The following is a 14534-nucleotide window of genomic DNA, read 5'->3' on the forward strand; positions in this document are numbered from 1 at the left end:
ATACAATCAGAATCATTGTGTAATATTATTTCTCGTGTAATAAATATTACCTACGACTTAGTAAAAATCGTATGAAATTATATTCAAACATATCCAATGATAAAATTTTCGGATTTGTATTACTTTAATCTTTCGTTAGGCATTCCGGTAGTATATTAGGGGTCACTGGTCCCCCTATAGCTCAGGTACCTCGAAATTGCTAAAGCCGTACTGTAACGATAATCAAACATAGCTGTTTGCCCTTGAGAACTAATAAATACAAAAGAGTATAGTAATAATATTTAGTATACGGAAGACAAATTTGTAGTGTGGAATTCAACAATATTCTGGAAAATGTATCGGACCTTACAGATATTAATTTATTTGACAGTAATTTTAAATATAGGAACATTTTATTCGTGTACTTCATGGATTTTACGTAGTACTTGTACTATATCAATTGGAAACTAATTCGAAATAATACTTAGCGTCATCTGTAGGAGAAAGGAAAAGTTTAACAAAATTCGTGACAGATGCGCATATCAGTGCGTGTTACGTGTTTGTGTGTACAATGTTGTGTTCATTCAAAATGTGTGATTAGTATTTAATTTTGAACGTTTATAATTAAGGAACATATTTGAGAACTAACTTTCCTCTGACCGCGTTATTTATATAGTCGACAAAATGAGTACAAAACCAATTTTTGTCAAACCTGGTAAGTTAAATTGCTTTAAGTTTATTATGTAAACAAATTCTTTTTGAATACAGTTTTAAGTTTAATGACATTACATTACTTATTAATCACGATCAATTTAAGAATACAATTATTCATTTATTATATTGTATAATAAAAGGTATATTTCTGATTGTAATATTATTAACATAACCCATTGAGCTGGTTTATATCTTCCAAAACAACTTATATTTTTATATACCTGTCATGTTTAGAAAATCTATATCTTTTTAATCATTTCTAATGTTATAGGTGACAGTATGTGGCAAGAAGATAAACCAGATATTGATGCCCATTCATGTACACAATTTGTATATAATGCACATCATTCTCTTGCACTTGATATGCAGCGACAAAGATTACCCACATTCAGGTACAAAAGTCATATTGTTTATTTACTGGAAAAGTACCAAACATTAGTCTTAGTTGGAGAAACTGGATGTGGAAAGAGTACACAGCTTCCTCAGGTAAGCTCAAGTTTATAAATTTGATTTTATTGAATAATGAAATAAAATCGCATGGAAAAATCATTATAAGTAATAATATTACTTTATATATAATTATAACAAAAGGAATATAAAAATAGCTGTAACTTGAAAATAAAGTCAAAGGTTACATGTTTCTATGAACTTTTTTCATTGCTTTGTGCTCTCCATATACTGATGAACTGAGTTTTCACACGGTATGAGAATCTATCTGGACAGAATGTTCCATTATAATCTATACACACAATTATCCTCCAAACTATTTTAAATAAAATTTACTCTTTTGTAAGGGGAACATTATGATGGACACATGCCTTGTCTTGATATAGATGCCTTTGGTTTTCAAGAACAATTTTATTTTTTTAAATGAAACTGAGTTAGATCTGGGTTAGGTCATATATGAATGGTAGAAAATGTTTAAATAATTATAAATTGTTCAGACCATTAAAGTTGATGTTACTCAGTAGGTTTTATTCCATAATTCAAATATTTGCATCATTCTTAATTTACATTCTTTATGGACTTATTGACATATTTGCAAATATGAATCACACTGTTTTTGTGACTCATAGTATGTTTCCCATTTTTTAGATTATTCAAAAACTTTCTAGAAATGATTGTTTCAGAGAACATGGTAAAAGACTATTATTCATAAATATATTTTATATTTTCAAAAAAATGGAAATACTTAGTTCACTCTAAAATTCAATTTACTCTAACTTCTTTATTATTTAAAAAAGCATTTGGATTACATAGTATCATCCACAGATAACATTGAACTTAGAACTGCTTTGCATTTAGAGGGTTAGTTTACAATGGATGATCAAAAGATTCACATAAATGTACCTTCTGTAATTAATATATTTGATATGATTATACATTAAATATTCAAATGGTATACAATTTGATCAGTATGTATCGTTTTTTAAATTTATTAAAGAATCTATATTATGATTTCGTATAGTGTTTTCTATACAAACAATAATTTCGTTTGCAGATCGTAGATTGTACATTTTGTTAATTTTTAAATTACATATTACGTTTCGTTTATTTATTACTTTTTTTTTTATAAGAATTGTGCACACACAACAAATGTCGCGTGTAAATGAAATGGTAGCGAACTGTAAAACGCGCACGCGTGCAAGCCTGGATAAAAGTTTTGTGATTTCAACGCATCGCCATTCTATTCTATTATAGACGCAAACAAATTTAGATAGTAGACTACTGCCAGTAGTTCTCTGCTGCTCGAAGCAGATTTAAGTAAACTTTACGAACTAACTGTGGCTCTCATAAAATCATTTGACATTATTTGGTGGACAGTCATGTTTTATAAACGAAAACATCGTGAAATAACAATTTTTACAATCAACTGACGCATTATCGAACCTTTCAGAGAAATTATGTGACACCAGTGCAACTGAAGTTTTATCACGAAAAAAAAAAGATTTCATATTATTCTTTTAATAAAAGTAAACTGCAAATGAAAGAAACAATTGAGTATATTACTCAAACAAGATGTGCAATTGAGTTGCACTCAATAGTCAATCAAATTGTAATCATGTGTAGGCGTCGCGTCATGCCAAGACGTTGCTGAATATCAGAACAGCTCCCACTGCAAAATGAAATATTGTTAATTATGTTGATTGTTAACCGTTTACCTATAAAATATGTAACATGGAAAAGATAATTAAACGTAATCAAGAGAATAACGTGATAAGTTCAGAAGTTGAGCAACTATATTTGTTAACTGTGATATGCTGTCGTTACATTGATAAATTGAATACACGATAAATCAGGAAAACATGTTCTTCCGTTTCTCTTAATTTATATGTCGCCAAAAAAAAATATGTGTGATAATATAAACCGTGTTGGAAAAGTGAGAACATTGCTAAAAAAGTTAGCAACATATAAAGAGAAGTATAGTATGGACATACCAATGAAATATTTTTATCAATATAACAAAGTGCCAAAGTCATATAACAAAATGTTTGGTACAACAACCCTGATAAGCAGGTCATTCTTAGCAATTTTTATAATACTGACATTATACTTCCTTGGAATGGACCTCCTGCTTTATTCTAGAGTACAAAATTATGATGTACGACCAACACCAAATGGAACACGATATGTTTCGATTATACCTTGTGATTTTAATCCATTGTGCACAGTAACTGTGAAAGGATTAATGCTAGATCATCCAAATCATTTTCTTCTGAGTCCTCTTGCAGCTATCATGGATGATCTATTATACATTAGCAGCTCTTGGACATTGGTAACACCAAATATAATCAGTTGTTTTCACGTGTTAATAGCAGTGTTGGCTGGTAAATGTGTTTCCAGTGATTCGTTGTCTCATAGACGCTTAGGTGTAATATTATTCCAAGCAAGGACATGGTTAGATGATCTAGATGGTCATGTTGCAAGAAAAAGGGCAAATATTTATGGTGAACGATCAGATGTTGGCTCAAGTGGTTACATTATCGATGGTATTTGCGATGCTTTGGGTTGTGTCGCTTTAATCATTGGCCTATATCAGTTTCTTGCCCGTAATTCAAACAGACGTGGAGGGTATGATAAGCTGCCACAACTACCAGTTTCATCAGTCCTTGAACCTGGAAACATAACATCAAAAACTTCAAATGCAGCACTTCGTAATATATTACTTCTGACCGTCCATTTGTTCCTGACCAGTGCTGCCTGGAATCGATATATATCTTTATACCAGGATCTTCTAGAGACTGATTATAAAACACCATCGATTAGTAGAGAACATCTTTATGCTAGACAGACAACTATATTCAGAAGTCTGTCATTTTGGATAATATCTCTTTGCTGGAAATTTATAAATTTTCATGCTGTCATGGATTATCTACTTTTAGCAATATTTTTTGACCGTTTAAGAGAATACATTAGACTTATAAGATGGTCTTCATTTGTGATTGTATTGTTAATTGTTTATATAACTGAATTTCATTTTCTACGGGCCTATGCGTATGTACAAGGTGTACCATCCTTCATTGATGAAGAGATAACTTCATCTGATGTTTTCTCTCAAGGATGACAGTATGAATCTTGGAAAAACTTGTTTCCTACAGCAATTTATAATCGGTGATACATAACGACCAGAATAACTATTATATGCTGAAATTTGCAAAGTCATTTATCTACAAAAATAATATTTCAATCAAATTTTTTGTATTTTATATTTTTCTGCATGTATTTTGTATAAATAGCAGACTGATGTTTGAAAAATGTACAATGTACAAAACCCCTTAAGTGCTAAATTAGTAACATTCTGTTTTGATATGGCTTCCAAATGTTACATTAATGTAATGATGTAATTTTAATTTGCTGCACTTGCCATTATTTTCTAACAAATTAAGTTGTAATTTGTTAGGCCAGTTAACAATTCTAATGAATATTGTCTCGTGCATTTCGTAATCTTAGTGTTTTGTACAGCAAACATAATTGTTAAGTAAATGTCTGCATCTCAATCTCTGTGATATTTCATATTAGTAAAATAACTTTTATTTATTTTCTAATTCATTTAAGAGGTTGATGTGTAAATTTAATATAATATACGACATGTACTGGTGAAAAGTATTTCGTACTGATAATGGATTCATACAATCCACCAACTCGTTCTCTTTTTCGATGTGTTTTTCACATCTACAGGTCAACGTGAAAGGCGAAAACAAAGTTAATGCATTCCCTTGATTCAGTCGATTAATGTAAATATTAATAGAAAGGTTGTATTTATTGTGTATACGTATGTATGTATATGGATACGTGAATATACATATATGTATATGCAATATGTATTTGTGTGAAATATACGGGCTGAGTAATATATGTTGATATGTGATAATTGTTATTATTAAGTGCGTTATAGTATAATTTTCTATTTTTTACGCATAATCGTCAACAACCTCTTGACTTTACCTGCATAATTTCATGTGATCTAGTGCCGCGGGTTACTTATAGTTGTAGCACTTGTAAGTTTGCCAAAGTCTCATGGTAGATTTTTAACGTACATAAGCCTTTGTAACGAGCTTTCGATAAAATCCGATATAAATATGACACTAAACCACGAAGACGTAATACAAAGTAATACTTTACCGCTATCGGATTATCCATGCTAATTATTAAAGCTGGCATACAAATTTGGAAATTTAGAGCTTTGTGTTGAATTTGCGTACGATCATAGTAATCAAGTTTGTATGAAATATAATCTTTACGCATCTTTGACCTAGCGTATGTTGTTACTTCACTTGCCCCTGCCTGAGCTACTATAAGAATTATAATATTTACTTCCGATATGGTAGATAGTAAATTTTCTACTATAACATTTCGAACCAAGATGAAACAGAATAACGTTTTCCTATGTTTCGGTGGCACTAGTACGTTGCGTAGCGCAATATTCTTTATCTCTATTCACGGATTGGTTCATTTTCCTGTATGCTAATTATAACAGAGAACGATAAAGGCAATTCCAGACAAAATAGTGCGATATTAATATTTTCAAACGATTGTATTTGTTGTTCTCTCCATCTTACTTCTATTTTTAAAACGCTGGTCATTGTTATTTTAATTCTAGTTTTTGTTAAACACAATTTATTCAACTAAAGCATTATGCCAGAAGATTCTCATCTGATTGCCAGTTCAGCTGCCTTGAAGTTTGAAATATTACTTCGTAAAGAAACGTGTTTCCTTTAACATTCTTTTCTGTTGTAAGAAATAAAAGATACTTTTTTTTTTTAATAACAGTGTAATGTTCATTACATATATGCGCGTTTACTTTATAAAATGATTACAGTATCTTCTTGAAGCAGGATGGTGTACAGATGGAAAAATGATCGGTATCACAGAACCAAGAAGAGTTGCAGCTACCTCTTTGGCCAGTCGCGTTGCCGATGAACGTAATTGCATTTTGGGCACCGAAGTCGGTTATTCTATTCGCTTCGATAATTCTACAGACGAAACGACAAGAATCAAGGTACCTTTCCGCGTGTAAAGAAATGATGTTGGAATTTTTTGAGTAAATTAAGTAGTTGCTCTATGTTGTATTTAATTTACACAATTGAATTAGATGACAATATTCATTAGATTAGAAAACAATACATCGTTTAACTGGAGTAGGTGATCAACAAACTTTCGTAGCGTACTCGTTCATACTAGAGATAAAGGAGGTCATGTAAACAATAGTATCTTAGCAAGGTGTAAACATTTTTTGTTTACTTCATTAAAGGCTCAGCTAAAGACTGATCACTCTTGTAGTTACTACACTGGCTCGAATATAAAGTCGACAAATCTTTTCATAAGTACTATTATAGTTTATTTAAATGTTAGGGACGCAAAGTTTCAAAATAAGAATATGATAAATTAAATAGATATTTAATGTTAATAAAATCTATAAAAGTAGTGAAAAACATATTTTTCAGTATTGTTTTCCCGTGACTAGAAAAAAGCTGTACAACGTATTATGTTACCGGAAACGTTATCCGACATATTTACTTAATTGTACCTTGAAATCTTCAAAGAGGTTCGAATTTAAAAAAAAAAAAAAAATAGAATACTTTCACGACATGTATAATTTGGAATTGAACTCCCTCTCAAAATTTCTAAACGCTCTTTCTCTCGAGAAAAATAATGTTTTTAACAAAGAAGGGAACTATTAATAAAACTCGTTACAAATGTTCATCCTATTTGTAGTACATGACAGAAGGAATTCTCCTTCGTGAGTTAATGAGCGATCCATTACTGACAAGCTATTCCGTCATCGTTGTAGACGAAGTACACGAAAGGACCCTACTCACTGACATTATAATGGGATTATTGAAGAAAATAATGCGGGTAAATTGATTAATTGTACACAATTAAATCCGAATGAAAGTATCACATCAGATATTAGGAAAAAATTGTCTCGTTTCAGAAACGAAGAAGCTTAAAAGTTGTCGTTTGCTCGGCCACAGTCGATGCGGAACAATTACGAGATTTCTTTAATACGAGCACGACGAAAGACACCGCAGTCATAATGACCGTCGAGGGTCGACTTTACCCAGTAGACATTTTCTTTGTTCGAGGTACATTTGTATTCATAAAATGGAAGTCGAAAGTATTTGTACAGGGAGATACCCGTAGCGATATAAATTATTTTGAAAAAGAAAACAGCTTGTACAATAACGTTTAAAGTCTGAACTGTAATCTCGCTACGATTAGTAGCTATCAGGCGAGCTAACATCGATAAAAATACCGCATCCTGACTTACATGTAATCTTCAAATACTCAACAATTTTAATTCTGTATCAGTGGTTTTCAAATCGTTGTAGTCTACGCTCAAAAAATATTTAGACGAATTAGTAGAAAGAAATGTTCAAGTATCCACGTATTGTTCTAAATTTTACAGGGTAATAAAGTAAATAATTGAAATGTGAGCATCTCGAAGGTTCTCACCTACAATTTAACTGCGCTGTAATAAAATTCCGCACTATCTAAACTAAATTACGTTATAACTATATGCGCATCGCGCTGTTAATCACGAAGGGGGAAGTGTTACGGAATGGGGGTAATAGTTCTGCAAGTGGAAAATTAATAGTAATCGATAAAGTCATGAGCACGTACGTGTACTTTGACGTATGAAAAGAAAGCTTGCTAAAGCGTATAGATAACTTGCGTGTATAAGCAGCACGTTTTATCTTTAACGTCATCCAGACTTTAAATATGCTTTAAAAATAATACTTTATCGACAGCTATTCAATCGCAGGTCCCAACCCCATCGGCGATGCGTGATGAGGACTTGAAAAACGTGTACGGAAACACCGTATCGCGTTGAATGAGTATTTGAAGCGAATTTGAAACGTTAATAAACAATTTTTCATGATGTACGAATACTTTCGCACCCCACTGTACGTATATTCATAATATACGTTGGCTTTATTTATTACACGCTTACATGACATTGCAGAGCCAGTAGCAAATTATGTCACCGCCGTCGTGGATACCGTTTTGAAAATACATGTGAACGAAGAGCCCGGCGATATTTTAGCGTTTCTTACGGGTTTGGATGAAGTCGACCAAGCGGTTTCTCTTTTATCAGAACATGCACAACTTATAAAAGAAGGCAAACGTGAGTAGAATTCTGTGTCACGTCCTTGTGGCTTTTCCAATCTTACATATTATTGTTCGGTTGAGTTTTGAGCAAATTTTATCTTTCCGTTTTTGTTTCCATTATTCTTTTCCAGTGAAACTTTTACCCTTGGCTATGTATGGATCTCTTCCGAATTCAGAGCAACTTAAAGTATTTTGGAGGGCTGCCAAAGACACTCGTAAAGTTATCGTAGCAACAAATATAGCGGAGACGTCTATCACCATTCCAAACATCGTTTATGGTAAAGACAAATATAATAGATCTTTATACATAATAATTATGTTTAATTGGTAAGGAATATTATATTACTAAAAGGCCTTCATTTTCAATTTAGTAATCGATTGCGGTTTTGTTAAAATTCCGTGGTTCGAACCAGAAACTCAGACGAATTCTCTTGTTATTGTTCCCGTATCGAAAGCTTCCGCTGACCAACGTGCTGGTCGAGCTGGTCGCGTTCAACCAGGAAAAGCCTATAGGTAAACGTCTGCGTAATTTGCTTATTTATTAATATCTATGTTAATATCTATGCAATTAATGTTTAAAGTTTCGTCTTTTCCGTAGATTGTACACAGAGGAAGCATATAGTGAATTGTTTGAGGCAACGCCGCCAGAAATGCAACGATCCGACTTAGCACCCGCAATCTTACAATTAAAAGCTTTAGGCATCGACAACGTATTGAGATTTAATTTCCCTTCTGCTCCACCTAGCAAAAATCTACTCACTGGATTGGAATTACTGTACGCGTTAGGTGCAATTGACCGCAATGGTGAATTAACGACCCCTTTAGGCATGGCAATGGCAGAAATGCCATTGGAACCTGTTTTGGCGAAATCTCTTATGGTATCAGGTACAACATTAATTAACTATACATATGTATTTAACTATGGAAGCTAGCAAACAGCAATTTAATCGAATGGATGAACATTTAGAAGAATTATCTTCATCAGGTTCGAAATTATTGATTAGCAGTGTTTCCGTATTTCTGATTCATCTCTCTACCATCCCATTTATATTATCTGAATCGTTATCGCTATCGTTACCGATAACGTTAAAACAGCGATACGAAACATTCCAATAGAAAACTTCTTGTATAATTAATATACGCGGGATGTCAAAGTTTTCCTCAAATATAAAATGTATTATTTAATTTTTTTCGTATATAGGAGAAATGGAATGTTCCGAGGAATTGTCAACTATTCTTGCTATGCTTCAAGTACAAAACGTTTTCATAAGGCCAGCTGGTGGTCAAGCTGCTATAAGGGCCAGAGTGGCGCATAGAAAGTTCGAAGTTGAAGAAGGAGATCTCCTAACGATGCTCAATGTATATACTGCTTACGAAAAAAATAAAATATCCAGTTGGTGTCAGAAACATTTTCTTAACTACAAAGCGTTACGACGAGCTACGGAAATTCGAACACAAATGCATTATATGATGAAGAGATTAAAGATACCATTGGTTTCTTGTAATGGTAAATTAAATTGAAGATCATGCTGTTTCGTGTAAATTACTTTTGAAAAATCTTGCAATAATAAGATCTTTCTACTTTTCTCTAAGGAAATGTACAACAAATTTTGAAATGCATAACCGCTGGGCTTTTTCCAAAAGCGGCATATTTAAGTTATACTGGGGTATACCAAACTGTGCGTGGCAATAGGGCTCTACATATACATCCAAATAGTTGTTTATATACACTTCAACAACCCCAATGGTTTGTATACAAATATCGGAACTTTCAATATCTCTATGCACATTGTCAATGTTTTAATTTGTCTATTTTTTCTTTTGTTCAAGGCTACTTTTCTGTGAAGTTCTACAGACGAATAAAACATACATGAAGGACATAACTGTGATACAACCAGAGTGGCTATTAGAATTAGCTCCTCACTTTTATGAAAAGACTTCCCTTGAAACTATTTAATATAATTTGTATAAATCGCCATAATAAAATGAAAAAAAAAAGGAAAATTTAACCGAATTATGCGAATATTTAAAACATTTTATTGATCAGTTTCCAAGATCGAAGATATTTTAGTTCCTTTAGAAACTTTAAAAAGTAAAGATGAATGTTTTTTATGAATAACTTGACTATAGCCCTAATGTTATAGTCATTTATTTAATTGTTGTAATTGAATATTAAATCCGTACTGTACCTACAATGAAACATAGCTACAGCTCCTATGGGAAATGTTTTAGATAATCCCGCGCTTGATACTGTTTTTTATAGTGCTTCATTTTCTTCCATTTTTACCTGCAGATATAAAACAGAAGTTTGTATCATAACTATATAGTACTGTAATACCGACCTTCTGAACGGTCTTGCAGCGCTCTCTAGATTTAAGGACATTAATTCTGGGAAACATTGAGCTCAACCATCGAAATCATAACACGTAGAAAACTTGCCTTCATACAGATTTAAATATTTGAAGGGTATTGTCGTATTGTATTGTATACATTGTCGGTGCTCTACCGGCTGTCGAGCTGTGCCGATGTAACAGAAAATTATATCTTAGGTGTTCTACCACTGTATAATCTTGTACAATTTTGTAATTAAGGGACAGAAACGTGCATTAAATAACTTTATATATCGAAAAAAATCCACGATAGAAAGTTTAACGACTTAGATCCAGTTCGAAACTACAAATACTTTATGTACATAGATGTATAATGGACGTATGATTACATTCTGTTTGTGGTATTAACCTTAACTTGTGATATTTGCTCGGAAATTGATAATGAGCAGCATGGCAGAAGAAATAGTCGATTCGTTAAAAAGACTGAGTGTGGAACGCGACACGCGAAAGTATAATAATCGAAATGTCAAAAGGAAAAGCGAATTATTATCATCGATAGAGGAGGCAGTATCTCTTAATCACAACTACATCCTTGCTATCTGTGGAACACAAAGGCAAATCTTGTATATACTTATGAAACATTTTACGTTAAATCCATGAAGAAGAGTATAGTAATGCTTATCTTAATAATACGATGGAGAATAATTAAAAATATTCCTCATTCAACAATTTGTAGGTAATTTTAATATATAAGGCATACATTTTTTTCCTTTTTATACAAGAATTAATAGTTTACATTTCATATCAGATAACTATGTAACAAACTTTTGAAAATGTTTATTTTTATCCATGTTTTTGATTTGTAATTGAATAATATTTGTTAATTCATAGTACACTTCACTAGTTGCAAAATGCTAGACTTGGATTTAACATGAAATGTCCAATAATTATATGTTTGAAAAGTGTTGGAAATATTTCATAAATTACTTTATATGAACAGTGATCCAGAATATAGGATCTGTACAGCTCTCTGTGATCATACATGTGTTATATACTCTGTTGGGGAAAGTTTAAGTCGGACCATTACATTAAGTCACAATCAAGCACCTATTGTTGGTATCACATTTAGTCCAACTTCCAGAAACATTTTATATATAGCGAACAATAATGGACTGATCACTGCATGTGATTTACGAGCTAAAGGGAAAGTTATTGCAGAATTTAAAGGTACAGTAAGTTCTTTATTTACATCATTTACATTGGATACAAAAAATGTATTTCAAGAAGAAAAAGAGATCAAATATGTATTATGTTTAATGTATTTATATTATTTCCAGATTGTACAGATGATGGTAAAATGAAACCTCTTTGTAGTTTTGATGTAAGTCATGATGAAAGACTTATAGCAGGTGGCACAGAGCATATAGGAGGAGATGCATTCATTTTATTTTGGGATACACGAAATACTAATTCAAAATTGTATGGTAAAAATAATAATCTTCTTGGTGGGTATTGGGGATGTCATATGGAAGATGTGACCTGTTTGGCATTTCATTCTAATATGCAAGATGTCTTAGCATCTGGTAGTACAGATGGATTGGTTAATGTCTTTGATCTTACACAGCCTTCAGAAGATTTTGCATTAATCCATTCCTTAAATATAGAAAACTCTGTGGTGAGTTATAATTCTTGCAAAAATTTTAAATATATTAACACCATAACTATGAGTAAAACTATTCTCACCAAACAAATCTGTTAAACAAAAGGATAGGATAGGCTGGTTAAATGATAATAATCTTTGGTGTACAACACATACACATTCACTACAACTTTGGGACTGTGATGAAGCAACTCCATATGCTAAATTTGAGCGCAGTAACTTAGCAATTTCCCAGGTTAATATAAACTTGAATAATTATAATTTATAATATTATATTTGTGCAATAAATAATTTGTATTCGTTTTAGTCTGATGATCCAAGCAACTGCTACACAGTCAGATTTCATGCTTCAAATGCACTTGAACAGCCATTTTTAATAGCAGGTGTCAGTAGTGTTAAAGGGTAAATATCAGATAAAAATATAATCAAATAGGATAATACGACATTAATATCAAATATATCAATTAGTAAGATTTAAATGTAAATAACTGTGCTTATTTCTTATTAAAATGTTTTAGGGAAAATTTGAGATGTTTAAATGTCGTAAATGATCAATTAGAAATACGCCACAATATGGTTGAAAATAAGCAATTGGTACGCGACAGTTGGCTGCATGAAAAAGTATGATTTTAATATAGATACACCTGTTAAAAAATGAATCATTTAATTAGTCCTAGGTAAAAATATAATGTTTTAATATGGTTTTTAGAGTGGTTCCTTAATAACGGTAGGCGAAGGTGGACTTATAAATATTTGGAGGCAAACAGAAGCAATGTCTATACAACAAAATTCTAGCCACAAATTGGTGGCAAAAATTGGTACTGGCAAACGGCGCGATCGTCAGCACAGGACTAAGCCATATTGAATAAAAGTGATAGGATAAGAATTTGTAAATGCATGAAAAGTTTTTGTGAGTAAATGTAATAAACAGAAGGGAAATATCGCGTAACATTAACATAATCGTACATTTCCCTCACGTTCTTCTTTATTACAATAACGGTTGTATGTACATTTATAATAAATAGATATTATTTCTTTATGTGGCTAATGATTTAACAGCGATTCATGTATCAATCAAAAAATGCAGCAAAACATGTGTATATAAATGCTAAGGAATGTAAATCACATACTGGTGTGTGTATACATATATGTATAAGATTGAAAGAGGAAGAAAAATATTGTAAATATTTGTTTACTCTTACCAAGTAACGAATTAACTATGATTGGATCGCCTTACGGAAAAATTATTTCTCTTCGCGATGTAAGGATTTATTAAAATAGAAGCTTACGATTTGCATTTGTTGTAAAATAGACGTGTTTAGTGTGTTGTGAATAAATGGTACTCTCGATAAAGTAATTAAGCAAATAGCACGATAATAACAATTAATATTAGCGTAACCGATATAACAGCTCTTAGCTTAAAAGTATTCAACTCTAAGAGAATTTAATGCTGATGTATCGAGTGGACGCGTCTTAAAACAGATACCCATCCACTTATTAGATATTATAATTTTACATTAACGTTTCCAAAGACGATCGCAGTAGCGAGTATCACAATGATAACAGTAGATATAGTTTTAGAGTAAAATAGTAGGTACAGAGTAAACGTACAAAAATACTTCCCATGAGCATCAGGGACGTAAAGATTCACTAAAACGTGGAAAACCGCGTTACTAAGAATTCTTTATATCCTTTCTTAAACTTATGCTGTCAGGTGACATCAAACATTTTGGATGCCACTTAGACGCACGTAGGCCGCCGCACTACTCCTTAGTTGTTATTCCAATTTGATTCTTCGCGTTACCCTGAAGATGGTGTGCGACTTCATTATACAAAGGAAATGGTTAATAACAACGAACTTTAATTGTATCAAGATACATTTGACATAGTGGAACGTTTTTAATGTATATAAAGAATACATTCTTTAATATATATTTTAATATACACATGTATTGAAATATCTATCTGGAATGACTTTTTGGAATTACGCTTTAATGTTAAAACTTACTTTTCATATATATGTTTCACGTTTTCCTTATAATGAGCATTATGATATTAAGAACAGTTTAATTTGGTATTAAGTGTTCTTGAAATGAAGTCGAACACTCATCCGTGAAGGCTACTAACAGGTTAATACAATATTATTTTATGAGCTGATACATGTTCGGCATTTTTAGTAATAGACTTGTAAGAACTCATTAATTATGTTTTTTTTTTCACATTTTACATCTTACAGA

The 14534-nt window shown here is 31.9% G+C and overlaps 3 protein-coding genes across 6 annotated transcripts; all 3 read left to right on the forward strand.

The window, feature by feature from the left end:
- Positions 1-114: 114 nt before the first annotated feature.
- On the forward strand, positions 115-10343 carry LOC128873361 (probable ATP-dependent RNA helicase DHX35). Of its 3 annotated transcripts, XM_054116895.1 has the most exons (12): positions 116-694; positions 965-1179; positions 6014-6193; positions 6910-7050; positions 7130-7280; positions 8162-8323; positions 8439-8585; positions 8679-8820; positions 8906-9192; positions 9509-9814; positions 9901-10054; positions 10138-10342. In XM_054116895.1, the coding sequence occupies exons 1-12, from the start codon at positions 664-666 to the stop codon at positions 10262-10264; spliced, it is 2043 nt and encodes a 680-aa protein (XP_053972870.1). In that variant the 5' UTR covers positions 116-663; the 3' UTR covers positions 10265-10342. The 3 variants fall into 3 exon arrangements, with proteins under 3 accessions (XP_053972871.1, XP_053972870.1, XP_053972872.1); XM_054116896.1 differs by lacking the exon at positions 6014-6193 and having other exon boundaries at positions 115-694; positions 10138-10343; XM_054116897.1 differs by lacking the exons at positions 116-694; positions 965-1179 and adding an exon at positions 5786-5927 and having other exon boundaries at positions 10138-10339.
- LOC128873362 (ceramide phosphoethanolamine synthase) lies at positions 2803-5047 on the forward strand. The gene has a single exon (XM_054116898.1). It carries the CDS (start codon positions 3026-3028, stop codon positions 4256-4258), a length of 1233 nt encoding a protein of 410 aa, XP_053972873.1. The 5' UTR covers positions 2803-3025; the 3' UTR covers positions 4259-5047.
- A 345-nt stretch (positions 10344-10688) lies between the features above and the next one.
- Positions 10689-13336, forward strand: LOC128873363 (WD repeat-containing protein 89). 2 transcript variants are annotated; one of them, XM_054116900.1, is made up of 7 exons: positions 10689-11251; positions 11638-11864; positions 11975-12312; positions 12404-12532; positions 12605-12699; positions 12816-12918; positions 13007-13336. In XM_054116900.1, exons 1-7 carry the CDS (start codon positions 11079-11081, stop codon positions 13160-13162), a joined length of 1221 nt encoding a protein of 406 aa, XP_053972875.1. In that variant the 5' UTR covers positions 10689-11078; the 3' UTR covers positions 13163-13336. The 2 variants fall into 2 exon arrangements, with proteins under 2 accessions (XP_053972875.1, XP_053972876.1); XM_054116901.1 differs by having other exon boundaries at positions 11239-11373.
- Positions 13337-14534: the final 1198 nt, after the last annotated feature.

The sequence above is a fragment of the Hylaeus volcanicus genome, chromosome 3, assembly GCF_026283585.1.
Source record: "Hylaeus volcanicus isolate JK05 chromosome 3, UHH_iyHylVolc1.0_haploid, whole genome shotgun sequence".
NCBI lineage: Eukaryota > Metazoa > Arthropoda > Insecta > Hymenoptera > Colletidae > Hylaeus > Hylaeus volcanicus.

Bases quoted from the DNA above. Each gene is read 5' to 3' on its own strand.
- LOC128873361 (XM_054116895.1), top strand. From the start codon at position 664: ATGAGTACAAAACCAATTTTTGTCAAACCTG. The intron at 1,180-6,013 runs GTAAGCTCAAGT...AAATGATTACAG, and splicing joins AGAGTACACAGCTTCCTCAG to TATCTTCTTGAAGCAGGATG. The intron at 6,194-6,909 runs GTACCTTTCCGC...TCCTATTTGTAG, and splicing joins ACGAAACGACAAGAATCAAG to TACATGACAGAAGGAATTCT.
- LOC128873362 (XM_054116898.1), top strand. From the start codon at position 3,026: ATGTCGCCAAAAAAAAATATGTGTGATAATATAAACCGTGTTGGAAAA.
- LOC128873363 (XM_054116900.1), top strand. From the start codon at position 11,079: ATGAGCAGCATGGCAGAAGAAATAGTCGATTCGTTAAAAAGACTGAGT. The intron at 11,865-11,974 runs GTACAGTAAGTT...TATTATTTCCAG, and splicing joins AGTTATTGCAGAATTTAAAG to ATTGTACAGATGATGGTAAA. The intron at 12,313-12,403 runs GTGAGTTATAAT...GTTAAACAAAAG, and splicing joins TAAATATAGAAAACTCTGTG to GATAGGATAGGCTGGTTAAA.